This window comes from Pagrus pagrus (genome assembly GCF_965226575.1).
Source record: "Pagrus pagrus genome assembly, chromosome: 3".
NCBI lineage: Eukaryota > Metazoa > Chordata > Actinopteri > Spariformes > Sparidae > Pagrus > Pagrus pagrus.
This window is the reverse complement of record NC_140187.1, coordinates 1,326,885-1,345,102: the sequence shown is the minus strand read 5'-3', so window position 1 is coordinate 1,345,102 and position 18,218 is coordinate 1,326,885. Positions and strand designations below refer to the sequence as shown.

General features: G+C 45.6%; 1 protein-coding gene across 1 annotated transcript in view; it reads right to left on the bottom strand.

Annotated features, from left to right (window-relative positions):
* dag1 (dystroglycan 1) overlaps positions 1-18,218 on the bottom strand; it is a 54,066-nt gene that overhangs the window by 6,973 nt on the left and 28,875 nt on the right. Inside the window, exon 2 of the mRNA XM_084349363.1 lies at positions 16,166-16,932. Within this exon, the coding sequence (XP_084205489.1) occupies positions 16,166-16,591 (426 nt within the window). The 5' untranslated portion in view covers positions 16,592-16,932. The remainder of the gene's footprint in view (positions 1-16,165; positions 16,933-18,218) is intronic.

Genomic DNA, 18,218 nt, shown 5'->3' with positions numbered 1-18,218 from the left:
ACCAAAAGCAATGTTCTCTCAGTCAGTCTTCCTGACTCAGTAAGTGTTAAAACAAAAACACAACGCTGCCTTTTTAAACTCCGACATGAACTCAGCAGAGAGCTTGTAGTTTCCTGCCTCCCTAAAAGAACATGAAAAATACATCAAATCCCCCAAAATGTCAAGAAAAATATTTCATATCTTTTCCTGGCACAAGGCTGCAGCGCGAGAGAGCTTGATGTTTGGCCCTAAAGGTTATCGTGTGCTCTCACAGACTCCTCTAGCCCCCCTTCCCCTCCGATACAACACACACCACTGGCAAGGTTACCTCCTAAGCCCTTCTGAAACAGCCAGGGAAAACCCTGCATTTTGGAAGATTTATTTGGAAGAAGCACAGAGGGCAGGGCTGCAGAATGAACCAGACTTAAACTATTTTCTGGGAAACTATTAAGGTGGTGGCAAGGGCAACTCAGGGCAAAGACATAACATACAGAAGCAACAATCAAAGTTAATTTACTCGTGCTGTGATAACCTTTCCATGCAGCGGTTATATGCCTTGCTCAAGGACTTTTTCGACAGGGGAATCAACGTCTTATTAACCTCCAAAAAGATTCCAGCCCTGACCACTTCCGAGTAATATGGCTTTTGAGGAGGTACACGATTACTTTAAGCACCATGTACAATGAATGTTAATGTCGATGACAGTAAAAACCCCAGCCAGCGAGAGATAAGAGCCTATTGGATGATTTGAAGAATGAGTCACTGTCATGTGTAAAGTGAGGCTGTCACCCCCAGTGTGAGTGCAGCAGGGAGCCACATCCGCCTCACCCCTCCAACCCCCCGACTTAAAAGACTGTTAATTAAAATGAGTGATAATCTCATCAAAGTTGGGGCTTGTTTGATCATTTTCTCATTTTTTTCCCCATACTGACACACACACACACACACACACACACACACACACAGAGAAACCCACAGACACACACACACGTCAGCCATAAAGCCACCGTGACTATCAGCACTATAAGCTACAGTGATGGGCAACAAACTCGGGTGAGAACGTATTTGAAGTCTATATGAGCGACAGGCGTGAAACACTGGGAGACATTATCGCACATTATCATCTTTATTTGACTCTGCATCGCTGGCGTCGCTCGCTCTGCCTCCTCAGCTGTTTTGTTCGGAGCCGCAGCCGCTGAGAGGAGCTGCAGTTTGGAGTTAAGACGGCGCAGCAGCCTCGGTGCTGACGGTTCACGTTACAGGCCGCGAGTCCGATGTTAGAGCTGTATCTATAGAGAGGAAGCCAATGATGTTCTCTGACATACAAATATGAACGCTACTCCAAAATAACAACTTGTTAAAGGTCCAGTGTGCAGGATTTAGAGGCAGGCGTGGAATATAATATTCATGATCGTGTTCTCATTCATGTGTAATCTAAATAAAACTGAGAATCTGTTTTTTCATTAACTTAAAGTATTTTACATCTGCAGAGCTCCTCTCCTACAGAGTCAGTCTAGATGTCACTTTTAATTTGTTTAACTTTGTTTCTGAGAAAGCATTTTTTTGTATTTTCTGTGTTTCAGCAGTTTTGAGGTATTTGTATTTAACGTCAGTATTTCCTCACATCTCAGAGTGAAATATTGTACTTTTTACTTCACCACATTTACGAGTTACTCTAGTTAATTAACAGAGTAACATGTTACACGCTGAACATACGATCAGATTATAAAAAACATTTTGTTTTAAGAATTCAAACCACTCTGCAGTCTATGAAGAAGTTCTGCTGCAACATTAAAATGCTGCCTGCACAGTACTGCAACACTTAGCGGGAGCCGTGCTGCTGCATAATGAGCACTTCTACTGTTGATCCTCTGAGTACATTTTGATGATGATGCTTCCAAACATGAAAATAAGTAACATTTTTGAATGAGTGACCTTGGCTGCATTCAGACAGAGTCCGGTGTTGTGTGATCAGCTGCAGGGTGGAGTGTGTGTCCACATCGACAGATAAAAAAAATAATAATCAACAACCAGGACACAGGGCAGATCGTTACGAACTGAGTGATTACAAGTTAAAAAATCATCACGCAACATAAAGAAATGTCTGTTGTGTGTCGTCTGTAGCATCTAGCCATGCTACTAACGACCCAGCCACCCACTCGTTAGGTTTACAGCCGGCCAGCAGTGACTGTCCACATCAACAGTTGAATAGAAAAGTGCTTTAACTGTTGTACAGCTCCAAATTGAATGTATCATGTTTTGGACGTCTGAATGCAGCCTCCTTTAACTTGTCTCGTTGCTGAATTCATCAGAAATTCACCCAGAGATTTAAACAGATGTTTTATCAGATGTCTACAAAGCGATTCTGCCTGCAGCGAGCAGCAAATGCAACAGAGTTTTGAAGTCATCGATAGGAGCTTCTTAGCAGTTGACTCGAACCGACTCCTTAAGTTTTTATGTCTGCGGGCCGGTACCTTCGTCTTTTGAAGCAGCTGCTGATCTTTATTTTATCGATGATTCAACCAGGAGAGTTTCATGCCCATCCAGAGCTCCCATTGCATTTCATTTAACATCATCTATGCAGATAAATTAATCGGACTTTCACTTCTCGAACCCAGCGTTCGAAAAATATTCTCATCACAGCTCTGAACACAGCCAGAACCAAACAGGATTCATGCACACATGCAAGCAAGAGTCAGTGTCTCTTGCTTGCATGTGTACTGCACACATGTATAATGTTGATCCACCTCCACAAACACGCACACCTTTATTACCCAAGAGACAGCACAGAGGTCTTATGAGGACACGAAGCTGGAGGAGTGGGTGAAGGAGTAGACAGACAGTCGGATAGACTGAGACAGAGAGGCAGAGGAGAGATGGAGGGAAAGAAAGAGAGAGGTCAAGTAAGAAGAACAAAAGAGAGAAACAGAGATATTAAGAGGAGGCGTCGAGGAAAGAAAGCAGCTCATTGTTGCGGCAAGAGGAGATCACGGAGAAAGGAGGCCATTGTTAGCGGGGACCCGGTTGACAGCTCGATAGATAAGCCTCATATTTTAGAGGAGGTGAGGAAGGAGGAGGAGGAGGAGGAGCCTGTTGTGATATGATGACTTGGGGTGAAATGAAACTGTGTGGTGAAGGAATGAGAGGAAGGAAAACAGAAGCAGGATGAAGGAAGCAGGGTAAAGAAGAGGAAAAAGGGAGGGAGTGATGGACAAGGAGGGAGGGGAGATGAAAGGAGAAGGATGGAGGAGAAAGCAGGGGAAGTGAGAGATAATGTGAAAAGGGGTGAGAAGTGGAGCGAGACGGAGAGTAACCCAGCATGGGGCGAGTGAGAGAGTGGTTGCATACAGAGAGCGAGCAGCGCCGAGAAAGCAAAACCTACAGAGAGAAAGAAAGAACGAGGGCGTCGGAGGGAACTGCTGGCATCGTCAAGTGTTTCCAGTGGAAAATATGAGGCGAGGACGACGGATGGAAGGATGGAAGAGCTATAGAATGAGAGAGGAGGGGGCTAACAGGCCGGCGGATGTTTACGAGAGGAAATCCATCTTACAGCCCATTTTCTGCCGTTAAAAATTCATCCGTGGCCCGGGTCCACAGCAGGCACATTCACACTCTTTAACAGCGCAATCTAGGAACGGAAATATACGAGCAGCGAGGGCCGCGGCTCTGAAGTGTCAACGTGTTCACGGAAAGACAACAAGCAGGTTCTGAAATGGAAACTTTGGAGGTTTAAATGACTTTATGTGAATTTAAATGAAATCTCTTTATCTCAGCAACAACACAGAACATCCCTTTAAAACCACTGGACCCGGACAGAGCTTCAGTTAAAGCCTCAGTTCACCTGAACTACACTGATCTTCTTCTCTTTGTCCAATCCAGTCATCCACACCGTGTCTTTTAGGTTTTGAGATATCTACAGAAAAGACAATATAATAACATGCGTCCACTTGGATAATACAGACTCCTCAGTAACTACTTATTTGGGATAATTCAATTAAAAAACAATTGAAAGTGCTGAGACCCACAAACTCTGAATAACAACAGCGGTCACTTTCACTGCAGCAGCTTCAGCTATCACACACACAAACACATGTTTTAATAATGTTGCATCATTGATGCAGCACATTATGGCGCGTGTGTTATTGTACTAACTGTTGCTGTTCCATGTGATCGTCCTGCCGTGTGCTCGATGCTGCTGTGACTTCCCAATTACATAAAGATTGTTTATATATTTAACTGATGCTACAACTCAACACTTCCTGCTTCTCACTTCATGTCTTTAACTCGCCCATCGTCACTCTCTCCCTCCTACATTTACGACACTGCCCAACCACCCAGCCTCCTGTTTACCTGTTTGACTGACTCTCTTTAGATTTGTTCACCTGTTGCTGCTTTGTCTCCTGGTTTGACACCTGTTTGCCTTTTTGACCAAGTAAACTGAACTTCTTGCTCTCTGCGTTATGGTTAGATGTGCTGTAGTCACATCCAAACAGAGTTCTTCTTCATATCACAATATATATCGCAGAAAATCAAAATCTAACAATGTCATCTTTTTCCAATATCGTGCAGCCTGGGTCTGCATTTATCTCTTATCTCTATGTCTCTTCATTGGAGAGACATACTAGGTGTGTCAGAGATTCAGGGATACCTCTGAACCTGAAAATAAGCCTGCATAGTTGGGCACCACACTAGAGACAAGAGAAGATAATGTTATTAGTAATTTGTGTGAACCGACCCTTTAAGAGAGCGACAGGAGCTCAACCTCTCACCTCGTTCTTCAATCAGAAAACCTGCCAAGCACATATTATATAACACCTACATTGTAAAGCATAATTTAATTATTATTTACTATTTACTTATTATGCAACGGCTTCTCGACAATAAAACCTCCAACGCACGTCCACAACTCTGCACACTTCCTGTTCAAGTCCAAAATAAAAGCACAGCGGTGGAACTGGAGTTATGAGATTTTCTGCACAGTAATGAAACTGAATGGAAATGAATATTCCCACAGAGGAAACACATTCCAGGAAAAATATACCCTTTTTTATTAATAGGCCCGATTGTAGGACGCTGCAAAGTCAGACATCCACAGGAATCAGCTGCATGAGGAGGAAATTATGGGATGTGGGATTAAAATGTCAGTAAAGTGTCTGTGACTGCTGCGCAGGAAGAGTTCGCTAACAAACACAAGGAACGACTCCTGACACACACGGTGAACAGTCATGTGCATGTGTGTATGTGTGTTATTCACACACACACACACAAACACACTCTCTCTCTCTGAACCACAAACACACCCCTATTATATAGTCATTAAAGTATAATGATGGAGAGAGCTCTTAGCTATAAAACCTGCCCTAAAGTATACGCTCTCTCTTCATCACACATTCACACACACACACACACACACACACACACACACACACACACACACACACACACACACACACAGTTGTAACCCTGGTTGCCAAAGCCTGCAGCAAAACTCATAAAGCTCTCTCCCCGTTCCCTCTCTATGTCTCTCTCTCTTAAGCTCGCAGTTTACAGCGATGAGAGGACGCTGTTTGATTCCAGCTGTGTGGGTGAGGGATCGAGAGAGAACGAGGAGGAAGATGCAGTGTGTGTGTGTGTGTGTGTGTGTGTGTGTGTGTGTGTGTGAGGGCAGGGACACTAAATCAGCTGCTCGTGCTGACCACGCAAGAGCAAAAGAGAAATACTGTAGTGTGAATGTGTGAAGGCAAAAAGATGGTGAGGCTGCGCATGTGTGAGAAGAGGACAACGATAGTAGAGTGTGTGTGTGTGTGTGTGTGTGTGTGTGTGTGTGTGTGTGTGTGTGTGTGTGTGTGTGTTTTGTTATGACAAGGACAACTGGAAGGCGAGCGTGGAGACGGGCACACAGCTTGCCGTCTGTGCAGCAGTCGTCCAAAGGAGCAGACTTGGCTTAGCAAACACAACGCTACCTCGCTGCCTACTGTGCTACGCTGGACGCTGCGAGTAAGAAAAATAAAGCAGAGTGTAAACAGAGTCCTGCGGAGACAGATGTTGTGTGTGAGTGTGTGTGAAAGACGGAGAGAGAGTGTGAAACAGAGAGAGAGAGACTGAGCTCGAAGGACACAGAGATACTGAAGGAATGAGGTGAACACACACACACACACACACACACACAGAGGCAAAAACACACACTATATATACTATATGTACATGTGAGCGTGCACGTGTATATTTGTACAACCCCTGCTTGGAACAATAACACTGGGCGTGTGTGTGTGTGTGTGTGTGTGTGTGTGTGTTATCTCTGTCTCAGCGTGTGGCTCGTTTTCCGCAGACTCTCAGCTTCAGCTCTGACTAATGCTGCAGCCCCACCAGAATTACTCACTATCATCACACACACACACACACACACACACACACACACACACACACACACACACACACACACACACACACACACACACACACACACACACACACACACACACACACACACACACACACACAGAAAATGTTCTACTGTATTTTTAACTCTTGAGGGGACTCGACACACTCACACTGTGTTTCTTTGCTTTAATTTGACTTTTGTAGCAAACAGAAAAACAGAACTGAGTTTTGTGACAGAGCCGATTCGCTGTCACTAGATCGCTCTGCATGTTGCAAAGTAGAACACGGGACAGTATGAAAAGTCCGTCTCACGATTATCCTGCAATAGTTGCGAGTCAAGATGTTATCCCAAAAAATCATTGAAAGGCCGAAAAATGATTACTTGCTTATCAACATGGTTGCTGATTAGGAATGATCACAATCCTTTCTCATTTTACTGTAATTCAAAAGTCAAATGCACACACAGGACATTTGACTCAGGGCTGAGATCAATCAGCAGCTTTTGCAGGACGCTGGCAGATTTTTAAAAAGACGACAGGACCTGACTGAAGGGAAAACAGAAAACTGTACACTCAGCTTTAAGTGTCACACAGCTCTGTATGAGCAATAGAGGAGAGTTAGAAGAAAGTGATGAGAAGCAGATGAGTAAAAAAAAATACAGTCAGTGAAGACGGAGCTGGAGGCCGAATCAGAACAGTGTTAAATCCATTGTGACACGGTGACAATGGAGCAAAACACGAGACAATTAATCACACTTCACCCAAACTTTAGTTCCCATCATTCCTCCTGAGACGCAAATATAAAGAATTCAATTAACTCGTCCGCACAATAAGATGTTTGACAGACTTTCTTTCTTCACTGTAACCTGACAGGCTGAGCTCCTCCTCCTCCTCCACCTCCTCCTCCTCCTCCTCCTCCTCCTCCTCGTCCTCCTCCACCTCCTCCTCGAGAGCAACTCGGCCAAGCCCTCTCGTGTCCCTAGGTCAGCAATTATCATCCCTTCTTTCTTTGATGCCGTGTGAATAAAACATCAGCTATCTTTATCCGGCTAACGAGCTATAGTGCCGACACAAACCATTAAATGTTAAACACATTGCTCTGGGATAATGAGAGACATGATATAGTTTTTGAAGTGAAGGAGATGCAGGGCGGCGCCGCCGCCGCCTGAAGAGGAGACGGAGGCCGATCACTCAAAATAAAATCAATGCAGTTTGAGATGAACAACGTGTGGAGGGTTAAAGGCTTTGAACCACATGACTCTTGTGAGAACAATGAAACTGTGCAGAAAGGGTTTGATCCAGTAATCCGGCCTGTGTATTATCACACCACGATGATCAACAAATTGCTCAGTGGAGAACTGCCTTAATAGGCCAATCTAGGACCGTCCAGCGTCTAAATATAATCTGCTACTGTAAACCTTCAAACACCAAACATGGCTCGGCTCACTAAGCCTGGAAAAACCAATGAAAGCAGCACGCCGCGCTGCAACTCCACTTCCCCTTTGGGCGACAACCAAGCATGCTGGAGGACGTCTGCCAATCCCAAACCTGTGGTTGCTAGGTTACAGAAGGACACACCATGACAACAACATCAGGAGACTTTCTCCACACGGTGAACAGACACAAAAACACTGAAGCTCAGAACTTTTACTCTCTTTTTGGAAATTTAAACCAAATTCGATCTGTTTTCCTCTTTCTGACTTTTTCTTTGGAGGTCGGGAGTCAATTAGACACTTGGATTTTGTGAACCCCAAAATAAAAATCTAATTTCTGAAATTATGAACTGAAATCTGAAAATCTTACTGGATATTTCCAAGAGGGAAATTTATGCCACAAATGCTATTAGTGATTTATCATTTTGTCTACGCGATGACAGAAAAACACTGATGTTTTCCCAGAGATGGTCTTCAGCTGTCTTGTTCTGTCCGACTGACAGTGTAAAGTGAAAATATAGTCAGTTTAAAATGATATTAAACAGAGAGAAGTAGTAAAATCTTCATATTTACAAAGCTGGGACCAGAAAATGGAGGCTACTTTAACTTTTACAATCAGGTATTCACTTAAAAAACTCAAAGTACTGGTCATCATCTCCCTCCATGTATAAAGACATCAAACCTTTAATACTAAGTGCACTGTATCTGTAAGGACGTGATTGGCTTGACTGACAGGCGTCTCTGCAGCTCTGGTGGTTGCTCGGCTACAGAAAGGACACAAGGCAACAACATCAGGAGGCAAAAAGTATCGACTTTACTGTTTTTGGAAACTTAAACCACCAAATTAGCTCCTTTTTCTCCCTCTGACTGTTCTATTGGAGGTTAGGGAGTCAAACAGTGGCTGTTTGGCAGTAATTATGTGTGCTAAAGGTCAAATGGAAATTGCACCCCTGAAATCCAACACTGACATGAAGGCATCACTGTGACTAACAGAGAAATATCCCTCCATCACAGACAGAGGGATGTTTTTGTGTCATCTCTCGGCTCAAACTAAGAAAATTCTGAATGAATTTGCGGGAGCGTGTAATTTGGAACATATGAATCAAAAAGCTTCGCCTGCTGTACGTTTAATTACATAGCAACATGGCCACCACGTCCTGGTGCCAGTAAACCGATCGCGGCAGCGCTAGCTTACAGCGAGGGTGACTCATATGTTCTGCTGTGTGTTTTTATCTTTGGGCTGCCTCCTCCCTCTGCTCCCTTAATACCAGTTTTCCACTGCTGCCCTGCCAGCTAACAGCCATGGAGCTACAGGGGCTTATAGAGGGAGCCTTTTTAAAAAAATGTTTTTATGCAGGACAGCACAGAGGCAGATGACAAAGAGTGACAATACTTTTATTATAAGAGGAGAGCTGCGAGCAAAAAGGTTGTGGAAGCTGAACTGAGAAATCACAGAGAGACAGGCGTGGTTTGAGAGGAAACGTAGAAAAATACAGAGAAGAGAAAGAAGAAGACGTAATTGTTGCTCATGTTGCAGAAAAAATATAAAATGCATGTGTTGCAAGCTAATCAGTAGCTGAGAAGAGACAACGCTTCCTGGTGTGGAAGAGAAAGGAAGAACGACAGTGACAGAAAAGAAAGGCTGGTGGTGGAGGAGGAGGAGGAGGAGGAGGAGGAGGAGGGGTCCTTCAATCATAGGCAGTGAACACTGGAAATTTAACAAGATGCCAAGAAGACAGTGAAGAACAGACGATAATGAATTGAGGGGAGAGGAAAGAGACGCAGTGGGGAGGAGAAGGGAAAGTTAGTTTTCCCACCAAAATGCCCCCGAGGGGAACGGCCCCTCACAACAGCAAGCTACTGTCTCCATTCATCAGGAGGGGAGCGACTCAAACAGCCAGTCAATGTGCTCTGACACACACACACACACACACACACACACACACACACACACACACACACACACACACACACACACACACACACACACACACACACACACACACACACACACACAGATATGCATACATATAAGTGTGTTGGGCCGGGCGGTACACTGGTTTCATCACTAATGCTAAAACTTTGGGAACAAACACAACGAACAGTTTATTCACCGTTTTCTGCAACACAGCTGCCTTCTTCTGCTCCCTCCGCCTGAGGAAGTGACGGTTAACTTTCTGTAAAACATCTGGAAATATCTCACAGGCTATTCTGTGTGCTAACCAATTTACCTCGGACTGCTTTACCAGATTAATCTCATATTAATTATCCGTGTGTGAGCAGATTGTAACGTCTCTCTGTTGTCTACGAGCCCGTGGACGATGTGCTGAAGTTGTGGATTTCTGTGTGAAGGACTTTCACGTTCTCTAGTGCTAACAGCAGCTAACGTTAGTTTAGAAATGGAGCCGCTAACGAAAAGTAACAACCAGCTTCAACAAAGGCCCGTTAACTCAAGGAGGGATCGTTAGTCATGTTTTGACATGTTGATGTTGTTTTCCTGTTTATTTTACAGCTAAGCGGAGCAGCAGGCTGATGCAGGAAGCTGCTGGCGTTGCTCTTTGTGGGACTCAGCTGGTTCTGGTAACGTTACATTAAAGCTCCTTCTGCTCTGTGATCAGCCAGTATGTGTCTGTTGCTGCTGTACGTAAATGAAAAACCAGCCCGTGGTACTCTGACTACTGTACCTCCATAGATAAACTTTGGGTTTTCTGCCAAATACATGCTGTTGAGACGTAAAATCACATCTCATTTACTAATTAAGCTTCGTCATCAGACAGTTACACCTCATTTATTCTTATTTGAAGACAATAAACACATACTGTTTTTCTCCGTCTTTTTCTTTCTCAAGATCACAGATCTTCTCTGTGTGACGTCAGAGCAGAGGGACACCGTCTCTTTACCAAAGCAACTGTTTGTTATCCAGCAGTGCTGCTGTGAGGTGATGTTACATGAGAGGGTGGAGAGGGTGGGGGGGCTCACAGAGAGTAATTACACAGCAGTTAGCTGTTAGCATCTCTTTTTAATCTGCATGCAAATACACAATCAAAATATTCACAAAGGAATATGCAACATATGCTTTTAGGCACACACACACACACACACACACACACACACACACACACACACACACACACACACACACACACACACACACACACACACACACACACACACACACACACTCTCTTTTTCTGTGAATTAAAGTACAAAAGAGTGTTTCAGCTAGCGTCGGTTATTTCCTGGATTAAAAGAGGAAAAAAATAAAAAATAAAAAAATAAATAAGGGGTTCGCTCGCCTGCCAGCCAGCCCATCAGCCAATCAGCTAATTACACTGGTAATTGTGGTAATGAGGCTATGGAGAGTGCTCATCTCTTGGCCGGAAACCCCGTTCTCGCGGCCACTTCCATTAATAACAGAAGACGATACAACCACCGCAGGGCTTTTCAGTCCCAGCAGCACCTGCATACAGATGCTGCCGTCGCACAAAAGCTTCCAACTTTTCAACTGCGGTCGTTTCAGTGAATTATCACGGCGCTGAAAATAAAATCTAAAACAGTTTCCTTTCCCGTCTAAAGTTGTGTATTTTTAACCTGCATGTAAGTTTATTCGAGGCTAAAACATGTAAAATCTTCTCTTCAGAAACACTCAGACGAAGTTAACTGGTCACAAATCTCCTCATAGAGGAAAAAACAAAGAAATCAAACCAGAAACTCTGTCTGGATCAAAGAGAACACGGAGTAATGACCCAAACGGCACCAAAGCAACACTTCAATTATATTTCAACAAAATGTGACTGATAACACGTCATCTCCAATGTGTCTGAGCACTGAGTGTTCACATGCAGGCCATCACTAACTGGGCTCAGATTGTTTGATTTCAGTGCTTCTGATGTGGTTCAGTCGGCTACGTAGTTCATTCATTTCGTTATTTGCCTGTTTTGGCTCGATCTGCTCTGCACACTGACGCAGCTGTGGTCCACTTCTGTCAAAAATAGACTCGGCGTGTATTCTCCACGGAGCAGCAGAGAGCTGCTTCTGGGACGCCGGTGGAAACACGAGCGTCGGCTCCGGCCACCGTTCTGTGGCCATGATGGTGGAGACCGTCGGTAAGAAAGAGGATAGGCGGCCTGTTGCTATGGAAAACACCAGATCACAAGTGACAGGATGCACCAGGAGCCATGCACATAATTCACACAAGGCATCATGGGAGCTCAGCTTGCGAGGACAGGTTTGTGATTGTGCTGGTTGTAAGTGTAACACCGATATGATGCGTTACAATATGACAACTTTTGGTGTTGATGCGTAAAATATGTTTTTTATAATTTGCTTCGAGGAATATAAACACAACTATTCTGTGTCTTTGTCAATAACTTTAAACCACAAGCAGCTTCACAGCAACCAAAATAAAACATAATCTACAATCTAAAACTTCAAATAAATGTTGAATATCACATTTAACACCAGCTTTCAGTACTTGACAGTTTGGTGCCACACACACATTTTGATCCGTATCAAAAGTTTCTAAATTACATTATAAGAAGAGAGAGGTTCTGATCTGACACTCGACCAGAAGCACTTCTGTTTAATACCCGTTCAGTGTATCTGATCGGTGCGTCGCTAATTAAATAAACCTTCAAATGTAAAGTGAAATGCTCTACTTGTAAGACCACAGGCTGTATTTCCCGTCTCTATTTTCAGGTTTGTTAAATCGGCCCGCGACCTCTTTAAAACCTCGCTCTCCTCCTCCGAGGTCGACGTCCTGCCCACCCGGCTGAGACTCCACAGCTCTACGCGCTGTGAATGGATAATCGCCGGTGTATTCACTGAACGGGGCCCCTGACTGCTCAGCAAAAGGTGAATGGGCAGGCGGGCTGTCACAGAGCTAGAGACCTCTCAAACTCTGGCAGATTTTCATAAGAAAAGGCCATTAGTATGAGTGCAACGCCAAGCACAAAAATTGATTTGGCCTTTCGCTCCACAACCTTGAGCACCGACCTTCGAAATACCTGAGGGGGGACTCACATCTAAAGAGAAGGGGAAGGGAGGCGGATGAAGGGGAAAGTGTTGAAATTTGTAATGGAGGAAGGAGCCGGCGTGGAGGGGAAGGAAGGCAGCGCTGAAATCAGAAACGGAGCAGGAAGTAAACAAACCGTCTGAAGTTGGAGGTATTGCAATGACAGCCCAAGAGCACAGGAAGGTGTTGAGACACATCGGCAGCACCCTGGATGGATCACACCGTCTACATCTAATCTCTGACCTTTTATTTACAGGAAAGTAGATTTACCAAAAGGGGATCCTGCTGCTTCTGAGGTCACGATCTGCTTCTCTGTTCCACCTCCCTTCATCTCTCTGCCACCTTTTCTTCAGCTCCCTCAAAAAAACACCTCTGGCCTGTCCTCCATCTCTCCTCCTCTCTCTTCATTGTTCCTTCCACTTCACCCATTTTTTGTGGCTTCTTTTGCCCACGCTGTCAGCTCCTATTGGCTCTAATAGGAGGCCCCCAGCTTACAGTGTGACAGATATAATCAGGTTTGGGGGAACAGCTTTAGCCTGTGGGACAAATGGAGAACGGGGAGGCAAAGACGGAGGAGGAGTAGCTGAAAATGGTGATGGAAGGAGTGAGAGAAGGACGGGGTGGAAGAAGAGGAGGAGGAGGAGGCGAGGAGCATGACTGAAGAACGAGGGAGGAGGAGGAGGAGGAGAGACGGGTGAGGAGAGTGAAATATGGTGGAGAGGAAAGGTCAGGAAAAGAGGAGAACTGAGAAGATGTGATGTGAGGGGAGGAAAGAGGACGGAGCTCAATCCCATTTCTAATTTTTATCTCGAGTTCTCGAGCTCCTCCTCGCCCTCCTCTTTTCTTGGTAATACAAGAGTAATGACCACAGCTGAAGACGGCTTATTGGATATGTCTGGTTGTGTTTGTTTACATAAACGCCATCCAGGACTTCGGGGTCGGGACAGGAGTCGTACTGGGACTGGGCCGAGGCGTGACAGAGGAGTAGATTCAAGACAGTAGAGAAGAAAAGAGTTTTCAAGCGGAGAGAAAGTACGGCCTCACAAATAAAAACCTCCACAGCCAAGTTTTTATTTCAGTCTCCACAAGCTTAGATAAACCGGGCAGCTGACCCGATTGGGTTTTGGTATCAGCTGTCACATGAAATCGGCATCATGTCCATTTAAATTCCCAGACAGAACACACACGGCGCCTGTTGAGCCACACTGAGTCAGCACCAATCACCTTAAACTCTGCAAACAGCCTCGTTCAGCCGGCTGTAAACTGCATAAAAACATCAAGATGAGTGAAAAACTGAAGAGCAAGAACGAGATCCAACATCCAGAAACACGCCAAACAATTGATTCTGCTAAACAGGACAAAACCAGAGTATTTAGACAGACTTGAATATGTATATTTGACATATTTGCCGCCTCGTGTGGAGGAATAACGTCTGATCGTGTCAATGAGCTGGGTATTTATTAGGGAAGTTGAAAGTATGAGAATATTTTCATGCTGCTCATCACCGGGGAGCTAGATAGATATGATCTGATGTGATTTGACAGGGGTGGAAGAGAGGAACAAGGGAGGGGGAGGATGTGGAGGAAGAGATAGGACTTAAAAGCAAAAGAGGGATGAAGGCAGGGGGGAAGAGGAGAGGAGAGGAAGTGAGCAGCTGGGTGTGATGGAGGGAGATAAAAGGAGAGAGAAAGAGGAAGAAGAAGACGAAGAAGAGAGAAGATGGGACATGAGGATGGAGAGAGGAGAACGAGGGGAGATAGAAAGGTAAGAGCGATGACTGGTTAGAGATGGAGGTGATGTGAGGAAGATAAAGGACAGGAAGGAAGTATAAAAGGTTTAGCCTGCAGGAGTGAGAGAGGAGAATGAATGAAGGGAGGAGAGGAAGGACAGAAGGGCTGGAAGAGATAACGCCGGTGTGAACGTACATGTAGACAAGGTGTGTCTGGAACAATTAGAGAGGCGTGGGGGGGGAGAGAGACGGAGACGGATGAGTTAAATTTGTGATAGCTGGAGGTGAAGTCTGAGAGGATGGAAGGAGGAGAGGAAGATAACTGACATTAAGAGAGGGGACAGGAGGATGAATAGCTGGGATTAGACTGAGGAAGGGCCAGAAGAGAAGAAAACAGGAGGAGGAAGAGAGAGAGAGCGAGAGGCCAAAGCTACTAAAGCCTCCGATTCAGACGTGAGGCTACATATATTATAGAAAATTGGCCATCGTGGAAAATGCAGTGCAATTAAAAAAGGGCATATTGCTCCGAATGGCTTCAGATACGAGTCGCCTCGGGCAGGTTGTGAGCAACGGCACACGTCTGCATCGCTGCACTGACGGATTTTTTAGGGAAATGGCTCCTTTCTGATTGTTCACGGGTTCATCTGGAGTCAACCGACTCACCGAGGTTGAAGCAACTGCACCTCGACCCGACGCCCCCGACACTCGTTCATCTCCCAGTGTGCGGCGTCTCTGTTCGATCTGCGACCGCGTCTAAGTGTTTGTAAAGCTGTCGATAACGTTCATGTGATAGAGGGTCGAAATCTCAATATTTAAAGGACACTGCAAACAGATAAAGTCACTTCCTGTAGCCGAGAAAAAAAATGGAAAAAAATGCATAAGAAATGATCATGAAAGTAGCGAAAGTGATTTTGTTTCAAGCGGATTAAACTATGTTAATTATGTTTAAGCTGCCACAGAGGAGCCAGCCTCTTCATGTCACCACAACATGAAAACTCATCTCGTGTTAAAAACATCGCGTGGCTCCGTGCAGCTCGTCTGCTGTAATCCACGTCTGCAGGAGCTGCGAGGTCGAGCAGGGTGCACACGAGTGTTTTTATCTGAGCAGCTTCAGTGAAGGTTTCAGCTGAAAACAGGGTGTAAATAACGTCTGTATGGAGACAAGTTTGTCCTCAGCTCCTTCAGTTGTTGAGGAGAAAGCTGCATTTCATTTCTGTGCATGAGGACGAGCAGATAATGACTGCAGTCCTTTGTTTTACAGTGTTTGATTCATTCTGAACGACTTTTGCTAATTTTATGAGAATGTCTTACAAACCTTATTTTTCTGCCTGCTACAGGAAATGACTTCTGTTTGAGGCTCGAGAGGCTCCGGCTCGCTGTGGTTTGGCACTTTTTATGCAGCACAAACCCTCCAGAATCCAAAAAAACCCTGTATTTGGGTTTCTGTTATTGGAGTTTTATAACCGTTTGTTCAGAGGAGAAAGTTAGACCATGCTGGGTCAACTGAGCCCAAACATACAGCAGCTGACAGCCTGAACAATGGAGGCATAGAGGAGGGATCATTTCAGCAAAACTGCTGTGGAAAAAAGCAGAAGAGAAAGAAGGAACAAGCTGGTGACGTGTGACTCACCTTGACAATATCACCCAGGTAAACATCCTCCATCTTGTTTGGCACCTTCATCTGGAAGATCCGGCCCACCACCGCCGAGGAGTCTGGGAAGGCAGTGGGTGCGGCCGCGTTCTGCTGAGTCGCCGCAGCCTCGCCGGTCTCTATGGCGACAGCATCCATCGCCCGGATACTTTCCGTCACTTCCTGGAAGTCCTGAAGGAACGAGGAGTGCATGGAGGCCTCCAGCTCGCCTCCTCTGCCTTCTCCACCGGCCTCCATTAACACCATCTCGCCCAGCACGTCGATCTCCACATCGGCACTGACGGGCGGAGGCAGCCAGCCCGCTACCGCGAGAAGCAAGCCCAGCAGCAAGGCTCTAGTCCTGGGTAGTCTCACATCGAGGCCCCTGCTCGCCCCGAGGCTTCCCAAACTTAGTTTATTGCGCATTCTTTGCTTTTTGTCACTGACGCAGAAAATAAAATAAAAAGGAGGATGTCCAAGTGGGGGGGGGGGACTTAGGGGGGAGCATGCACCCCCGACAGATAGAGCAAATCCGTCCTTTCAAATCTCCCTCCCTCCTTCTCCTTCTCCGCCCACTCTTCAGCCGAAAGCTCTCCTGCTCGCCTGGCGCCGGGCGAGACTCTTCCCTCCTTCTTCTGATCCTCCTCCTCCTCCTCTTTTGTCCTCTTCTCCCCCCTCCCTCGGCTTTATTCTTCCTCTTCCCCTCTGTCCTTTGTGCTCGCCCCTCAGAGGTTTAGGAGTCCCATTGTGCCGGGCACCTTTGAGATCTGTTGAGGAGACAGACAAGAGAGACAAAGACAGAAGACACGGTTAGAGGAGTCGCTTTCAGAGCAGGAGGACACATCCAGCCTCCAACCACTCGATACTCAGTCTCGTCACAACCTAAACACCTCAACTTAAAGCGCCGCACTGAATCAAAAGTCAATCCCCTTGATAAGTTCAGCCCCTTAAACTGATTCGTGCCACGCAAATCTCATTGTCGATAGAAATCCATCATGAAGGGGGGGACGGGAGGGGGGATAATATTATCAATGCTGTGGAGTAATCTGATTAGTTCTTGCAACAATTCTCGCTCTCTCACTTTCACCCTCTCTCCTCTCACAAGCTCACACGTCTTCTTATAAATCGCTCATTGGTGACTTCAGACCGGAGAAAGGAAGAGCCGGAGGGAGAAGACACAGAGAGAGAGAGAGACAGAGACAGACAGAGAGACAGAGACAGAGAGAGAGAGACAGAGAGGGAGGTGTGGTGATGGAGAGAGAGAATAAGATGGATAGATGGAGGGGAGAGTAAAGGTGATATACGGTGGGACCTTGGATTAGCCAACAATGCCGAACCAGTCAAAGCCTTCTTGGAAACCGCTAATGAATGCATGCCTCGTCTATTGTGAGAGGGGTCAAACTGAGTGTGTGTGTAGGTGTGTGTGTGTGTGTGTGTGTGTGTGTGTGTGCTGGTGTGCGTGTTTGTGTGCACTGTGTCAGTGTGGACGACTGAACTCTGGGTTTGTTATTCATACAGCTCTTTTATATAGAAGAGGATCCCCTCCTGCGCAAGTGTGTGTGTGTGTGTGTGTGTGTGTGTGTGTGTGTGTGTGTGTGTGTGTGTCGACACAACTGATTTCCCCCGAGGGCTTTCGTTAGAGAGAAAGAGATAGACAGAAAGCAGAAAAGAAAGAATGAAAGAGAATGAGAAAGGGAAAAGAGGGAGCGAGTGAGACCCCCACTGTGGCTCCACTTCGCCCCGGAGCAGGCGGCCGCTGGAGAAAGTGAAATCACTGCAGGAATCCCCCGGCAACAACAACACACGGCCTCCCAGGTAGCTTTGACCGACTCAAAAGACTCTTTGTTGTTGCTGCCTCGCCCTCGCCACGCATCACCTTTGGAGGAAACTTTGTTTTTTTAATCACGAGTCGTTTCCCTGCTGTTAAAGCTTTTGTCGGCTTCAGGAAGAACTTCAGTTCTTCGCTCGCTCTGCAAGTTGTGAATTCTTTAGCTTTGTGAAAGTCAAGATATTCACTCTTTGAAATTTATTTTTCATTGATGCTACCTTGGAA